Source organism: Camelina sativa, chromosome 4, assembly GCF_030686135.1.
Source record: "Camelina sativa cultivar CO46 ecotype springtype chromosome 4, ASM3068613v1".
NCBI lineage: Eukaryota > Viridiplantae > Streptophyta > Magnoliopsida > Brassicales > Brassicaceae > Camelina > Camelina sativa.
Window position 1 is genome coordinate 31921675 of NC_141883.1, and position 15157 is coordinate 31936831.

Here is a 15157-nt window from a genome sequence, read left to right on the forward strand (position 1 = left end):
AAAACAAACCATATATATACGGACTTGTATATTTATATGCTTTGATGAATGAGGCTTGATTATTAATAGACAGATAGAGATATACAGTAAGTGGATTCCAAAGAAAAAATGGTAATTAATTAATACATGTGCAAATGTGTATAGAGAGGCTATTGACATATAATTCCCCCCAAATCACGCGTCTACAAGAAAGTTAACCAACTAATAATGATTTTTTTTTGTCTATCTCGTAATTTGTTTTCGTTCGGTGGATAAAAAAGCTTTCATCTTTTTAGTTATGAACTTATGATAGTAGCCGTAGTAGTATAATTCATCACTTATGATAAAAAATTATATAAGTATAATTCTGTTATAACTTAAAAATCATTATCAACTACCATGCTTAAGATTCACAAACACCACTGTACCGGTATTATTATAGAGTTGTTTTGAAGAATTTTTACATTTGGTTCAACCATTGTCAACAATATAGTTTTCGTCAATGATGATTACTACATCTCCATGTTTTAAGAAAAATGGCTTACACGTTTTTTTTTGTTCCTCTTCTGCATATTTGTACCTAACTATGTCTATACATTAAGTGCTCTATTGGCTAAGCCTGTTTCAAAGTGATTTTTTTTCAGCTACCCTTATGACCCTTATCGCATGGAAACAAATTTATGGAAGACGAGAAAAACGCTTTTAGGATACTACTGATTAAATTAAAGATCAAGAGGAATGGAAAATGGAAACCAAACTACTGATGCGTGAAACTAGTGCACAGAAAATTGCATGGGAAATCAATCAAAGGGCATCTTTCACAGACTATTAATGAGTATCAAACCTCCACCAAACCTAAGAAACCAAACAACAAAATCACAAAATTTGTTATAAAAAAAAACAGTAGAAAACAAAGAAGTAGGTTTTATGGACAACAAAGGAATCTGTCCTTTTCGTAGGGGCGTTCACAAATTAGAAACGTGATTTTATAATTAACAAAAAAAAATTAATAACATGTATATTCAAAAATAGTGATAAAATAACGATCCACTATAAGAAAATGATAAGGATTAGAAGTAATGATACTATAACGATACGTTATCATTATATATGTGTAGACAAGTGACACTGTTTCAAAATTTGTAGGTTACAACACTATTTTGATGATATATTTTGTTCTATTAATATCATAAAAATCTAAACACCTAAAAGAAGTGAATATACAGATAAGGAAAATGAAAACAAAGGAGCGAAGAAATAGATTTAACCTAAAAGAGGAAGCAAAGAGGTTAAAAGAGGTAAGAAAAGTAGGTCCATATAGTTGCTAAAATATTGTTTGTAGTCAATTTTTTAAAATTATTTTGGAGATATATGCGATATTTTTTTTGGGGTCCCATGAGAGGACCAAAGTGTGGAGCACGATTTATCTTATAGAATTAATAAAACAATAATATATTATTATTGTCTTTGGGATTTTTCGATTGATGAGAAAAAGTAAGAGGTGTGTTTTCGAATTATCATTGGCTAGCCTTTGTACGTGACTGTACGGACGATGTTGATGTATTTCTAATATTGTACGCTCTTTTTTTTCTTTCCCCCCTTTAGTATATTTCTCTAATTCTTGTCCGTCAATCTCTAAAAAATAATTTTAGTAACTTTACCAACAAATTGTTCATTCTGAAATTTGATTTAATACCAAGATTTTCTAAAACGACATGAACTGATAACTCACGAGTGGTAAATTTACACTCACATATCCGTATCAGTACCATTTTGGAAGTATATATACATCTTATAAATGCAAGGTTTCATTTCATTATTACATGGTTTTTAATAGCACCCAAGAAACTTGTGACTAAACGCATACCAAATTTTAGCAATTAATGTTTCAATTTTTTTTGTCTAAACTATAAACAATACATATCTCATACTAATTAATTTGTTTTGCATGACATGTGAAAAGATGGATGTTTTTTTTAACCATTTAACATATTTGTAGTGGTTTAAAATGGAACTGAAAACGCCGATGAAAAAAATTGAAGCATATATAGTCCCGGTCCTATCTATCTCACGTTTGGTGAGACATATTACTAGCTTGCACAATCTTTTTAATTTTAGGACGAACCCTTGAAAAAATAATGAATAGGTGGTTCAGTCAGTGCAGATACGATTGTTTCTAGATTTATCTAGACCAATTAGAAGTGTCCGTATTTACTAGTAACGATAATGTTAACAAAAAACGAAAACAAGAAAACGATAATGCTGCTATAAATCTGAATAGGTTTTGAAAGAGATACATAACCAAACCGGGTTACACATGTGTAAACTTATAAGAACACAAATAATAAAGATAGATATAGATACAAGTATACAACGATTCACTCAAAAAAATGTGTGTATCCACAAATATTTTCAGACCTGTCGGTGATATTTAATATATAAAGTCACCAGAGAGAGGATGCTTATTTTTTTCGAAATAAGTAAGTAGTTTGCGTGGTCCTCCCTATATAGGTAAAGATCATTATACTTCGATTAACCATTTCATCTCCAAAAAAGGATTATTTTTGGTGCCACTAGGCACTAGGGTAGACAAGACGTTCGATAAGCTGAACTATTATTGGATTTCCAAGTTACGTTTTCTTTATTCTGTATAGAAAATTATAATCCGAGGGACCAAAATTTGCCTCTTTAGACACGTCGCTACTCAACTCCATATATATTGATTGGTGGCAATTTAAGTAATTGGGGATTTGATAGTATTTGGAAAGTATAATTAACGATTTGTGCGCCAAAAGTAATATTAAAAGCTGATTACATATTATAACAAAGAGACTATCGACTAAAGAGACTTGAAATTATATAGTTAACAAAAAAAAATGTGCTAGATAAATCTTTTCCACTAACATATCCGTTTATCATATATTTGACCAGCAATATACAAATCAAATATTACTTTACCAGTTAAATTAGATCTTATGGTTATCCTCATTTTCGTAACGATAACAAGTGGGGCATATAGGTACGAGAGAGTATTTGTGTCCACATTTAAATCCAAAGATTTTTTATTACATTAACAAAATGATAAAAGAAATCATATAATAATAAGAATAATTTTGACAGCCAACTCCATCTACAACTAGATAGATATTTATGGAGGGAAAGAGATGTGTATGGAAATATGTCCATATGTATCAAAAATATGCTATTTTTGGTCTTTCATAAGGCTTTTTTCCAAAATAAGTAAAGGATGAGGTTTCAAGCGTCCATCATATTTGCGACACATATGACTCTATTTTGCTCCTACTTTTCTCTCTCTCTATTTATTTTAATATTTTTTAATTCTTTCTGCAAAGAAATAAAAATATATATAAAAAAGGAAAATGATAATTCTACAACACCATTACCATAACTACAACGAGAAGAGGATCTTTTTTAAGGAGAAAGCAGAGAGAGTGTTGTGAGTTTTTTTTATTTTCTAATAATTTTTTGTCTTTTGTTTGTTTCTTTTATTACACACACAAATAGATGAAACGAGGAAAGCTACTTCTTTTGCTACTTCCATAAAAAGGTCCTTCCTTTAGCAGAGAATCAAGTTTGAGCTAGAGAGATCATCTTCTTCCTTCTTCCTCCCCTCTCCATCGCCCTCCATTAATGCTTTTTGAATTTTGTCTCCTATATCTCTCTCTCTCTGGCCATATACAATCGTGTGCCTCTTCTCTTGATATCCCCCAACAAAGGTTCCTTCCTGGTTAGGTTTTTTATAAAACCCTTTTAGCCAATCGGTACGATCTCTTCGTCCTTTCTTTTATTGGCCTTTTGACTCTTTCCATTTATCTTTATGGATCTAAAACCTTAGATGGGTTTGGTTTCATTTTTTGTTCGATTTGATGTTTTGTTTTCTTTCTCCTGAATCTCATGAAAAGAAGTTGCATCTTTCAAATTAAACCAAAATAAATGAAAAGTTTCCATCTTAATTTCATTTTATTTTTGAAGCAATCCATGTCACAAGACTTGTAGATCAAACTAGTGCTACTTTAGATTGTTTTGCTTTTTGGGTACTTAAAATAATCTTCATCCCTCGTTGACTTCGTCAGTCCCCCTCTTCCTCTCACCAGAAAACAAAAAGTCCTATTTCGATCACCTCCATCTTCTTTTGTTTTTTAACCTACTCGTTTTGATTCACATATATGATATGGGTTCTTTATATATATATGTGTGTGTGTGTATGGCTAATCTTGTTATTGAGGTGGTTGCACCATTGATTTCCTGTTTATTGCAATTTGTTTTTAATGGAATTAATCTTTTTTTTTTGTTATATTAAATGTGAAAGGGAAATTGCTAAACGAGAAGTGTGATAAGAGATGGTGAGGGGAAAAACTCAGATGAAGCGAATAGAGAATGCAACAAGCAGACAAGTGACTTTCTCTAAACGAAGGAATGGTTTGTTGAAGAAAGCCTTTGAGCTCTCAGTGCTTTGTGATGCTGAAGTCTCTCTAATCATCTTCTCTCCCAAAGGAAAGCTTTATGAATTCGCCAGCTCCAAGTAACGTTCCTTCTTCTTTTTTTTTTTTTTTTCCTATTAATCTTTCTATTTTGATCTGATTCTTTTTATTTTCCTTGTTTATATAAGGATTTATTGGCTATTTGTGGAATCACATATAATTGACGTTAGGAGGGTGTTAAATGAGTTTCTTGGTTTCTACAATATTAGGGCTATTATTAAAGTAGTATCAAGTACATACTCTTATTTGTTTGTTTTTTTCACTAGTACATCATCTTGTTTAATCGTCTGAGATGATGTTTCTCTCTCTCTTTCTCATATAGTTTTATGATGTTATCATAAAAAGTTATAAATAAATTGTGCCAAAGAACTCTCTGGAAAGCAATTTTCATCATGCTGCACACATGAACATACAACTCCTTGAGTATTGTCTTAATTTAATTTCTCTTCTTGGGTTTAGATCTATGTTTCACAATCTGGTTACTTTAAGCATAACTGGTTTCTCTAAGTGACGGTTAGGAAATAGTTTCATCATTTATTCCTGTAGATAAATCATAGATCATTCATGCTTCATTTCATGCTCATTCCTATTTCCTAATGTAGCTTAATCGGTCTGCATATTTTTGTTCCTGATTTTGACATAGAAACTCAAGCCAGAACCAAAATGTTGAATCTTTCAACATGAGAAAGAAGTTAATCTTGTACTGTTTGGTAGAAGGGAAACCAAATATGCTTTTGATGAATCATTACTTCTGTAAATGGAAAAAGCCAGCTTTTGATCAGATGTTCAGACAATTTGTCCATTTGGGAAAGTACTTCTTTCTCTCGAACCTACTAAATATAAAGTTAATAAGAAGAGGTCACATGTTTTTTTGGTTTTCTAAAATTGGGGGAATAAAAAAAACAACCAAAATAGTACAAGACTAATCAATTTATGACTTCCAAAGTTATGTCTTCAAGATTACTTCGATTAAGATTTTTTTTTTTTTTTTTTTTTTTTTTTTTTTTTTTTTTTTTTTAATAACAAGTTTTGAGAGGGTTGCTTTCTTACATTGTACTAATTTAATCTCTGATGATGTAGTATGCAAGATACCATAGAACGTTATCTGAGGCATACTAAGGATCGAGTCAGCAGCAAACCGGTTTCTGAAGAAAATATGCAGGTTAACTCTTTAATTATAGTCTTGCCTATCAATTCTTGCTAATATTTTTTAATATATATCAAAACTGACACAATATGTACATAGGTCACAGGATCAAGTCAAATATTTTATTATGATATATTTACATGCAATAACATTTTTGTGATATAACCAACAGCATTTGAAATATGAAGCAGCAAACATGATGAAGAAAATTGAACAACTCGAAGCTTCTAAACGGTTTGTGATATATACATACTAGCACATTACTCATATTTGTATATATCATGGATTAAGAGTTTGACCATGTAAGTGTTATTTTCTTTGTTATCAGTAAACTCTTGGGAGAAGGCATAGGATCATGCTCAATCGAGGAGCTGCAACAGATTGAGCAACAGCTTGAGAAAAGTGTCAAATGTATTCGAGCAAGAAAGGTATGTATATAATTATTATATATTTATCTCCACATATTATTTTTCGAATTATCTTGTATATAACCACTTATAATTCTAACTTACTTATTATCTGTATTAGACTCAAGTGTTTAAGGAACAAATTGAGCATCTCAAGCAAAAGGTAAAGTGGTTTTTATGGGCGTATAGATATGTATATGCATATATGTAAATGGTGGAATATTCCAACTAAAAATTAAACTCTTGTGCTTGTTTTAACAACTGGAATAAAAAAAAAAACTTTTGCAGGAGAAAGCTCTAGCTGCAGAAAACGAGAAGCTCTCTCAAAAGGTATAATATATTCGTATTAGTCTTCTCATGTTAGGGTTGCAAATGTGTTTCTTTTTTAAAGAAGAAATTTCTCTTCTTTTTTAGGGTTATTAGCCTAGTAGAGTCCTTACTAGTTCTTATTTGTTATCTTTCAATCACCATGACCTTTTCGGTCTAAATATTGTTCTATCTTGTTTGCATCTATTAATTTTGTGTGTAATAATAATTTTTATTGCAGTGGGGATCTCATGAGAATGAAGTTTGGTCGAATAAGAATCAAGAAAGTGGAAGAGGCCATGATGAAGAGAGCAGTCCAAGTTCTGAAGTAGAGACGCAATTGTTCATTGGGTTACCTTGCTCTTCAAGAAAGTGATCGATCCACTCTACAACAAAGGTAACTAAAAACAGGTTTAGCAGTACTACCGAGAGTGTATAAGGACAAGTAACAAAACTCTAAAGCTGCTCCGCTTGTTGTCTTATTTCTCTCTCACTCTCTCTCAGTCTCTTCTCTAATGATGTTCTGCCAAAACTGAACTGCTTGTGTTATGTGTATCTATACATGTTTTTAATTGCACTTGCCTCTCGATCAAGAATCTAAGTTTGGTTATGTTTGCTTTTATGTATCAATTTAACCTTCGGAATCATCAGGAATATTTCTATAATATATACACCTTACTGGTTGCAAGTTATGAAACGTGGTGAAGTGAAATACACAACTTGTTCAAATATATAAGTACTCAAGTCAAGGTGTTCCACAACAGATTGACATTGACCGAAACTAGAGAGCTCTCAAGTTGAGACTAGAAGATCTCAAACCGGTAAAAGTCAAAAGCAAAAAAAGAACCAAAAAAAACTAATGATAATTCACAACGAGAAAAGTACAGTTTTAGCTTCTTCCTTTTTAAGATCGTGTGAGATTCTAATCAAGGTCGGTGACTTTTGGATCTTAGTTCATTTTCTATAAGCATATTCTGATTCCACCAGAATCGATGAGCGATAGATTAAAACTCAATATTTAAAGTTCTCAGCGGCTCATAGCTCAGATGGAATGGGACTCTTATAACCATCTTTAAACACCTGTCCTGAGTCCCTAAATTGTATATTAATTATATGTATCTCATTGATCATGTATCCGATTAAAACTTTTAAAAGTAATTTTCTCCAAAGTAATCTTTCTCGTTTATTTGCTAACATTGGATATGCCACAACGTATTTCATTTACAAAATATGGTAGATATAATATATAACCACCTAATTTAAGTTATAAGCTTCGCGGACAAAGAAGTCGATTGCTCATACCAGCCAGCCTCATAGAGTAAACAAATTAAAATGCTTTGTAAAGAAGCTCACACTGCTCTAAAGTCCCATAATCGATCGATCTAAGACAAAAATTAAAGTATACGACCTAAATCAAATGAATATGTGACAAATAAATATCAGAAACGATTATTTTATTGGCCAAATCAAACTACATAACTTCCGTATCGCTTTCAGAGCATTTCCCAAGTATTCAAGCTATATATTATGTTTATCATCTAAGCAGTAGTAGTCTAGTACTGGTATATATGATTTCTAATTTCGGAACATCAATCTCCAGTTTGCGACTGATAAGATTTGGGTGTAATGAATGTGTAAACCCGAAATTTCTAGTAGGTTTTTCTAGAACCTATCAAAAAAAAAAAACAAAAAACACGATTTCAATGATTATCGTTTAGGCAATAGATGATATATATAGCATGGCTTTAATATATATAAGGGCCCATTAATTTATTTCTTTAAGGGCCCACTTTTTAAAAGGCCTACTTTGTGATAACAGCCCATTTAAACGGTGGTAAAAAATTGGGGATTATTAAAAAGCTTTTAAGATTTGGTAATAAAACCAAACAAAAGACTAAACACGAAGACTTTTTTGGAACACAGTCGTAAAACACTGTTAAGGTTTGCCAAAAACAAGAAGAGCTCTCTTTCTGAAAGTCAAATCAAGTAACAGCAAATGTGGATCCTACTATAACATCATTGCGCCTTTTCCAAGGAGACTACGTTACATTTTCTTATTCGTTCGTTTTTTTTTTTTTACTTTAGATATCAGTTAATTTTATTTTTTTGTCAACTAAAAAGAAAAAGAAAAACGCTAATTGTTTTTTTCGGAAGTAAAATTATTTACGTAAAAATTTAATTTATTTGTTCAAATTTAATTTATACGTTATCATTTGTAATATATAGATGCTGAAAGTTATTAAAGTTCAGTTCATTTGGAATGTTTTAGATCAAGGGAGAGAATAAGAGGATAAATGAAAAAAAAAAACTCCATACATGCAAATAGATTCAAACGAGCTGGGAAATTAAATGAAACAATCTAGAGTTTTTTTTTTTTATGAAAATATAATTGGGGAAAAAAAACGACTGCAGAGCTGAAATTGGCCTGATCGTGGTGGCCTGGGTGGAAGCATGGTCTAGTCAACTAAGAGTCAAAGAACCCAACCTTGGACGAAATTGGTCTCACCTGGCACATTGCTCTTTGTTACCGAAGACCCTTCACCTGGCACGTAGTAATGTTGTTGAAACCTAATCCAATATATACCAAAAACTTGTCTTTATTACGACCTAATCTAATTTCTAGTCCATTTAACTTCCAAAACAAAAACTGATCAAATTGTTACCCTATTTGTAAAAAGGGTTCGGTGTTGCAATCCACTGAATTTGGATGAGAAGACACAGCCGGAAATTCGGAATTGTTTGTAACACCGCCCACTGATGCAGCTGAGTTTGCCCATAAGTCTTGAAACGTTTTGAAAGCATGGCCTTCGCTCTCAAACTATTAAAAAACCAAGTCACAATTATACAAAAAGGATGATCCCATATACATATATAGTTGCATAAATTAATTAGTATTTGGTGATCTAGAATCAAACCTTAATCTTGAGTTGTTTGTTTATGTCTCCTAGTTGCCTCTCCTGCCATTTCAAAAATAGATCAATTGATATGCAAATATGTTTATCAATTTGGTATGGAACAATTATATTTATAGCTTGCCTTTTTCCTTAGATCTTCCATTTCTTCCATCATGACTTGTGTCTGCATTAATGTTAGTTGAATGGTTAGACAACCTGACTTTTTTTAATAAACATATATATGATTTGAAATGAAACAAGAACAAGTCTAGATTATGCGACCTTGCGCTGACGAGTAGCGGTAAGAGCGGCTTCCAGCTGCCTCTCAAGCGCTTGCAGTTCCTTCACACCCATTTCTCCAAGATCTTCTCCAAGCAAATTCCTTTATAATTAGCAATCAACACACACACATTTAACTATATAGATAAGATTTGCAACTATATACATACATAAAAGAAGATGATAGATAATAACGATTTGATTTCAAGGGACTAGAAAACTATGACTAAACCTATTAGTGCGCACAAGAGAGTCGTATTTGGATTTAAGCTTCGTCACCTCCTGACTCCAACTCTGCACCGGCCATATAGATTAATCGATTATATAATACAATGCATATATATAGTAAACGAGAGAATTTGACGAAGAGTGATAGATCATTATCATAAACATTTATTGAGAAAATCAAAGTACATAGACACAAATTCACACACACTTGCCTGTGTAGTCTCTTCAGGCTTATTATTTCCCAGAGAGCAGTTGTAACAACGATTATACCGTTGGATCGTTCTTGCAATTCTACAAATTCATTATATATAAAAAAAAAGATAATTGTTCTTGATAAAGATTCGTTTTAGGACAAGAGCTCTAGCTAGATCTTACGCACTCTGGTCTACAAGGGAAAACCTAGGTTGGTTTTTTAGAAAAGAAAAAAAGAAAACCCATTTGCAATCTGACATCTTTAAGATTAATTAAAGAATCAAAGTCATTCAATCAACAAACTATAACGTACGGACGGACCCATAAACTTATGATAAAGGATCCGAGAGAGAGAGATGATATAACGATGAACCCTAATTTCCAAAGGATAAAAGACACAGCCGTAAAGAATATCCACGAGTCAAAAACATGAATCGACTCTTGAATCGTACGATATAACCAATAATAAAAGAAGTCACTTTAATCGATTTTCATAAAAAAATTAAGCCTAACTTTTATGATGAATAGAAAGAGATATATTTAATATACCCAACACTACCAAACTCGTAGAGCTTTCCACGGCTTGAGAAGACGATGAGAGCAACTTCGGCATCACAGAGAACAGAAAGCTCATAAGCTTTCTTCATCAAACCGTTTCTTCTTTTTGAGAAGGTCACTTGTCTATTGATCGTGTTCTCTATCCTCTTCATTTCCACTCTTCCCCTTCCCATCTTTCTCTCTCCTTTTCTTGATTTTGATTTCTTCTTCTTCTCAAGAACTGGTAACTTTTAAAAGTATATAAATCAACGGAATATTAATGTCGTACACGATAATGTGTTTCTACATACTCTTTTATATTGCTATTGTTAGGTTAATATGGTGATTTTTGTTTTTTGGACAAAAGTTTAATATGGTGAATAATTAAATATATCCTTTTAAATTAGTTATTAGCCGTCTTAAGTGTGATATCAACAAATGAGATATTTTTTTTGTTAGAGAAAAAAAATGGGGTCAATATTTGATGGAACAAAATGATAACTCTGTCTTCATCGTTATAGCTAGATTCCTAAGAATGGAAATCAACTTGTAACAGTCGGACCATCAGAAATGCTTTTTCCTAGAGCTCGATTTTCAAAATTCAAACTAAAATTCATTTGTTTTCCAAATGTTATGGCTCTTATTGTATTTTGTTGTTGTTATAATTGTTGTCTTTTTTGTTAAAAATGATCACTATATTCAGATAAAGTTGGTTTTTGTAGCTGTAAAAAAAACGGTTATATATTGAGGTGAAGCATTGATCTATATTACATACGTATTTCATATAATAATACTACAGTATATCTTAATTTGAATAACCGTGATTCAGAGGTTTTTGGTTAAATTGTACTTGACCTAAAGTCGGACGAAGTTAAATTACCTGAGAAATTAATGATGACTGGTTTTTACTGATTTTGGAACTTTTAATTGGTCAAAGAAGTGGAAGAAAATTCATCATTGCTTTTGAATTGCTCTCTCGCACAGCTGGTCTAAATTAGTACTAGTAAGATGTAAGGTAAATTTGTCCTTAAATAAAACAAAACCAGCGTGGTTTACCCTTGAAAATTGAAATATTTTTCCTATTTAAATATGTATATAAAAATGTATCCAGTTCTTACATATTGAGGTGTATATATGTACAGTTTGATTACTAATAATATCAGAAAATAGTATTTTTTAATGAAGTTATTAATGTTGTTTTCACTTGCGATATTCTGTTCTTCAACGTTAATCATCGGTAATTATTAGATTTTTTAACTTTGTAAGTTAGAGAATGGACACTTGACACCTCAACTAGTTTTTTCGCCAGTTCAGTTAAAAACCTCAAGTTAATTTTCGGCTAATGAGACATAGAAGCTCAATGGAATGAATTATCAGATCATGATCACATGCATAAATCATACATATGTTAAGGCATCCTCTCTTTTGTATTGTAGCCCTTACGTTTTTTATCAATCAGTAGGCGTGTCAGTGTCTTTGTGGTCTTACAAAAAAAAAAAAAATCAAACCTCATCACCTCCACATTCTTACATATTAGCTACCATATTAGTATCGTGTTTTTGTCCGAGGTTCATAATTAAAATCTAATAAATTAATTATAAAAACTTAATCAATGTATACATATAAAAAAATATAAAAATATATTTCATGTGCTTCGATTAGTAAATGTAGTAAATTAAATGTAATTATTTGACCAACGTTTAGTTATATATTCTCGTTTGCTAGAGAAACAACACATAACTTTACCAGAAAAACAGAGAATTATCACAATAATATATGGAACAACAACAAAAAAAAATGGTAAATCTCTCTCTTAAGCAAACACATAAATTGATGATACATGTATACTAAGCATAAATCAACCAATAAACAAATTGTAATCTCTAGTAGTGCGGAGACGTAAAAAAATAGCAGACTAAATACAAGCAAAGAAAAGAAAAATCAATAAGTAGATCGGACACTGACCAAACCGTTCTCGTTGTGTCCAATCGAAGAAATATAAAAGAAGAAAAAGTCGTAAGAGTTGATGACATAAACCCCTTTTATGTTTGGACGAGTTTCATAGAACATGGTGGACAAAAATGATAGATAGTACTACACTATTTAGTATTTTTCCCTTTTTATAAAAACAAGCCATGTAAAAAAAATGTGTATCAGTAGTTCACAGTGACTGTATATTAATTTGTTAATCTACAAAGATGCGAAGCAAGTGGTGGTGGTGGTGGTTAGGGGCATGCCAAATACGGAAAGCTAAGCAAAGAAGAATCGGGTAGTCTTCATAATTTCATACTTTTCAGTTTATAGTAATCTTTCCTTTTTATCATCTCTTTTTCTTAAATTTCCTCACCAATTTCTCTTTGTTCAAATTACACTCTTTTTGGAAATGAGCACTGCAGCTTCATGTGAGGTGTAGGGTCATTGCACCTTATCGTCTGAAAAAAACGTTAAACCCTCTTGACACATCAAAACGTTCAATGACCCTATTTTGTTCTTTTTCATACATATATATATATATATATATATATTTTTTTTTTTCTCTTCTTATTAATTTTCTTTTACCATTTAACTATAAAAAGAATGATACAAAAGGAATAGGCAAAGAACAGCATGTGGTCTTTTTTTAGTGGGATCCTAGTTGAAGTCACTTATGCATTGAATATGGGATTAATTGCTTTAACGACGTAAAAAGGCAAAAATTATTTGTTTGTAATAATATAAAAGGCCATTGACGACGTAATATTTAAAAGAGTAAGGCCCAAATATTTGTACAAAAAGGCCCATTAGGGTAAAATAACTATGGGCCTAGAAGCAGTCCAATTAATCTCTGTGCAATTTCCATTGGTAAACCTCTTTCTTCTTCTTCTTCTTCTTCGTTCAGATTCTTCGAGAAAGAGAGAGAGAGATGGCTGAAACAGCGAGAAGACAAGGTGGAGGGAGACCATTGCCGCCACCTCCGAGAGGCGTTAACCAACCTCCTCGCCCTAAACCTGAACCCGTCGATCGCGAAAAGGTTTGTGTTTTCGATTTCGTTTTCGCGAATCGTTGAAACTTCCATCTTCTAGGGGTAGGGTTTTATTTTGTAATCTGCACTCACTGATTTCGTAATCTTTAACCTTTGAATCGCAGACATGTCCCCTGCTTCTTCGTGTTTTCACCAAGGTTCGTTTCGCCCACTCTTTTGTGTTCTTCTGATTCTTAATCACTCGAGAAATTAGCTAATAATGTTCGATTCTGAATTTAAGAGTGAAATTAATTGGGAGTTTGATTTGCAGAGTGGTGGTCATCATACTCAGGAAGATTATGCTGTGAGAGGCAAAGAACCAAAGGATGAAGTTCAAATCTACACTTGGAAAGATGCTACTCTTCGCGAGTTAACTGATTTGGTATGTCGTCTTGTACCTTTGAGATTTAGATTGGGTGCTCAAGAGAACAGTAATTGTAGTGCTTGCTTAAAGATGTGTTTTTTTTGGTGGGATGTTTCTCATAAAAGTAAAAAAACTTCATTTTGCAGGTGAAAGAAGTGTCTGTAGCAGCTAGGAGAAGGAATGCAAGATTGTCTTTTGCGTTTGTTTATCCTGACTCGCATGGTCGCTTTATTGTCAAAGAGGTTAGATTACTTTTTCTTCACAATCTTGATCAGACATATTCACACACACACAGACATATGGTCTTTGATGCATTCTAGAGTTTCTGTGTTTTCCTGCCATACCTCTTAGTCTTCACATTTAGCTACAAATCATTCAGAGTTTTTTTTTTATCAAGAATGTTTCACATTTGCATTGACGACTCCTTCTTCTCATGCTTATTGAGTTTTGAAACTTGAGATGAGAGACCACATTACTATAGTTACTACAGAATGCATAAAGTTGTACTAAGCATGTTAAGATTATTTGCATTGACGACTCATCTTCTCATGCTTATTGAGTTTTGAAACTTGCGATGAGAGACCACATTACTATAGTTACTACAGAATGCATAAAGTTGTACTAAGCATGTTAAGATTATTTGCATTGACGACTCATCTTCTCATGCTTATTGAGTTTCGAAACTTGCGATGAGAGCCCACATCACAGTTACTACAGAATGCATATATTTGATTGAATGGGTGCTTTCAGATTCAATCGTTATGGCTCTACTTACTTGTTCTGTGTGAAGTTAACATATGTATTCGAAGAACCCATGAGAAGAGACTGATCGTGTGGTTGTTTTTGTTAATTGATACAGGTTGGGCAGACAATGTCTTATCCAAACCGTAAACAACCAGATGACAGTAAAACGCTTTCCGAACTTAGGTTTGAGGTAAGTGTGGATGAGTATATATTAGTATACAGCCTTATTGTATAAAATCTATTTTTGACAAAGTATTATAACACAGCAATTGATCAATCTATCTGCAGATTGGAGATTATCTGGATGTGGCAATTTACTAGGAGGATTCTGTATCTCGTTAAGTGGGAGTTAGAGGGAAGAACACATTCATGGTTGTACCATTTCAAACTTCGTTTAGATATATGTTTTTGTATTTTTGGATCTGGTTTGTGATGTCTAATGGTTTAGTATAATATGCTATCCTTTTAGTTAATGATTTTTCTTGTCCTAAAGAACCAAAAAAAAAAAAAAGATGGAAAAAAAACAGCTGGTTTATATTAAAAAAAAAGGTTTGGATTTCAACCGAAATTTACATTT

The 15157-nt window shown here is 32.2% G+C and overlaps 3 protein-coding genes across 5 annotated transcripts; 2 read left to right on the forward strand and 1 right to left on the reverse strand.

Annotated features, from left to right (window-relative positions):
- The first annotated feature begins 3247 nt into the window (after window positions 1-3247).
- On the forward strand, window positions 3248-6918 carry LOC104783138 (MADS-box protein SOC1). Of its 2 annotated transcripts, none has more exons than XM_010508237.3 (8): window positions 3248-3761; window positions 4310-4522; window positions 5562-5643; window positions 5801-5862; window positions 5957-6056; window positions 6157-6198; window positions 6324-6365; window positions 6583-6918. In XM_010508237.3, exons 2-8 carry the CDS (start codon window positions 4341-4343, stop codon window positions 6715-6717), a joined length of 645 nt encoding a protein of 214 aa, XP_010506539.1. In that variant the 5' UTR covers window positions 3248-3761; window positions 4310-4340; the 3' UTR covers window positions 6718-6918. The 2 variants fall into 2 exon arrangements, with proteins under 2 accessions (XP_010506539.1, XP_010506540.1); XM_010508238.3 differs by having other exon boundaries at window positions 3248-3436.
- Window positions 6919-8577: 1659 nt separating this feature from the next.
- Window positions 8578-10947, reverse strand: LOC104783139 (agamous-like MADS-box protein AGL6). Of its 2 annotated transcripts, none has more exons than XM_010508240.3 (8): window positions 10484-10947; window positions 9955-10033; window positions 9747-9808; window positions 9518-9617; window positions 9378-9419; window positions 9257-9298; window positions 9005-9159; window positions 8578-8909 (listed from the first exon to the last, which is right to left on the reverse strand). In XM_010508240.3, exons 1-8 carry the CDS (start codon window positions 10663-10665, stop codon window positions 8813-8815), a joined length of 759 nt encoding a protein of 252 aa, XP_010506542.2. In that variant the 5' UTR covers window positions 10666-10947; the 3' UTR covers window positions 8578-8812. The 2 variants fall into 2 exon arrangements, with proteins under 2 accessions (XP_010506542.2, XP_010506543.2); XM_010508241.3 differs by having other exon boundaries at window positions 8578-8883; window positions 10484-10871.
- Window positions 10948-13290: 2343 nt separating this feature from the next.
- LOC104783140 (histone deacetylase complex subunit SAP18) lies at window positions 13291-15148 on the forward strand. Its single transcript, XM_010508242.3, has 6 exons — window positions 13291-13481; window positions 13598-13630; window positions 13744-13854; window positions 13983-14078; window positions 14696-14770; window positions 14869-15148. The coding sequence occupies exons 1-6, from the start codon at window positions 13374-13376 to the stop codon at window positions 14899-14901; spliced, it is 456 nt and encodes a 151-aa protein (XP_010506544.1). The 5' UTR covers window positions 13291-13373; the 3' UTR covers window positions 14902-15148.
- Window positions 15149-15157: the final 9 nt, after the last annotated feature.

What these genes read in the sequence shown, in the direction of transcription:
- LOC104783138 (XM_010508237.3), top strand. Translation starts at nt 4,341, where the DNA reads ATGGTGAGGGGAAAAACTCAGATGAAGCGAATAGAGAATGCAACAAGC. An exon ending in CAACTCGAAGCTTCTAAACG is followed by an intron (nt 5,863 to 5,956) that starts GTTTGTGATATA and finishes CTTTGTTATCAG; the next exon opens with TAAACTCTTGGGAGAAGGCA. An exon ending in AATGTATTCGAGCAAGAAAG is followed by an intron (nt 6,057 to 6,156) that starts GTATGTATATAA and finishes TATCTGTATTAG; the next exon opens with ACTCAAGTGTTTAAGGAACA.
- LOC104783139 (XM_010508240.3), bottom strand. Translation starts at nt 10,665, where the DNA reads ATGGGAAGGGGAAGAGTGGAAATGAAGAGGATAGAGAACACGATCAAT. An exon ending in AGCCTGAAGAGACTACACAG is followed by an intron (nt 9,809 to 9,954) that starts GCAAGTGTGTGT and finishes TGGCCGGTGCAG; the next exon opens with AGTTGGAGTCAGGAGGTGAC. An exon ending in CCGCTACTCGTCAGCGCAAG is followed by an intron (nt 9,420 to 9,517) that starts GTCGCATAATCT and finishes ACATTAATGCAG; the next exon opens with ACACAAGTCATGATGGAAGA.
- LOC104783140 (XM_010508242.3), top strand. Translation starts at nt 13,374, where the DNA reads ATGGCTGAAACAGCGAGAAGACAAGGTGGAGGGAGACCATTGCCGCCA. An exon ending in AACCCGTCGATCGCGAAAAG is followed by an intron (nt 13,482 to 13,597) that starts GTTTGTGTTTTC and finishes TTTGAATCGCAG; the next exon opens with ACATGTCCCCTGCTTCTTCG. An exon ending in TTTCCGAACTTAGGTTTGAG is followed by an intron (nt 14,771 to 14,868) that starts GTAAGTGTGGAT and finishes ATCTATCTGCAG; the next exon opens with ATTGGAGATTATCTGGATGT.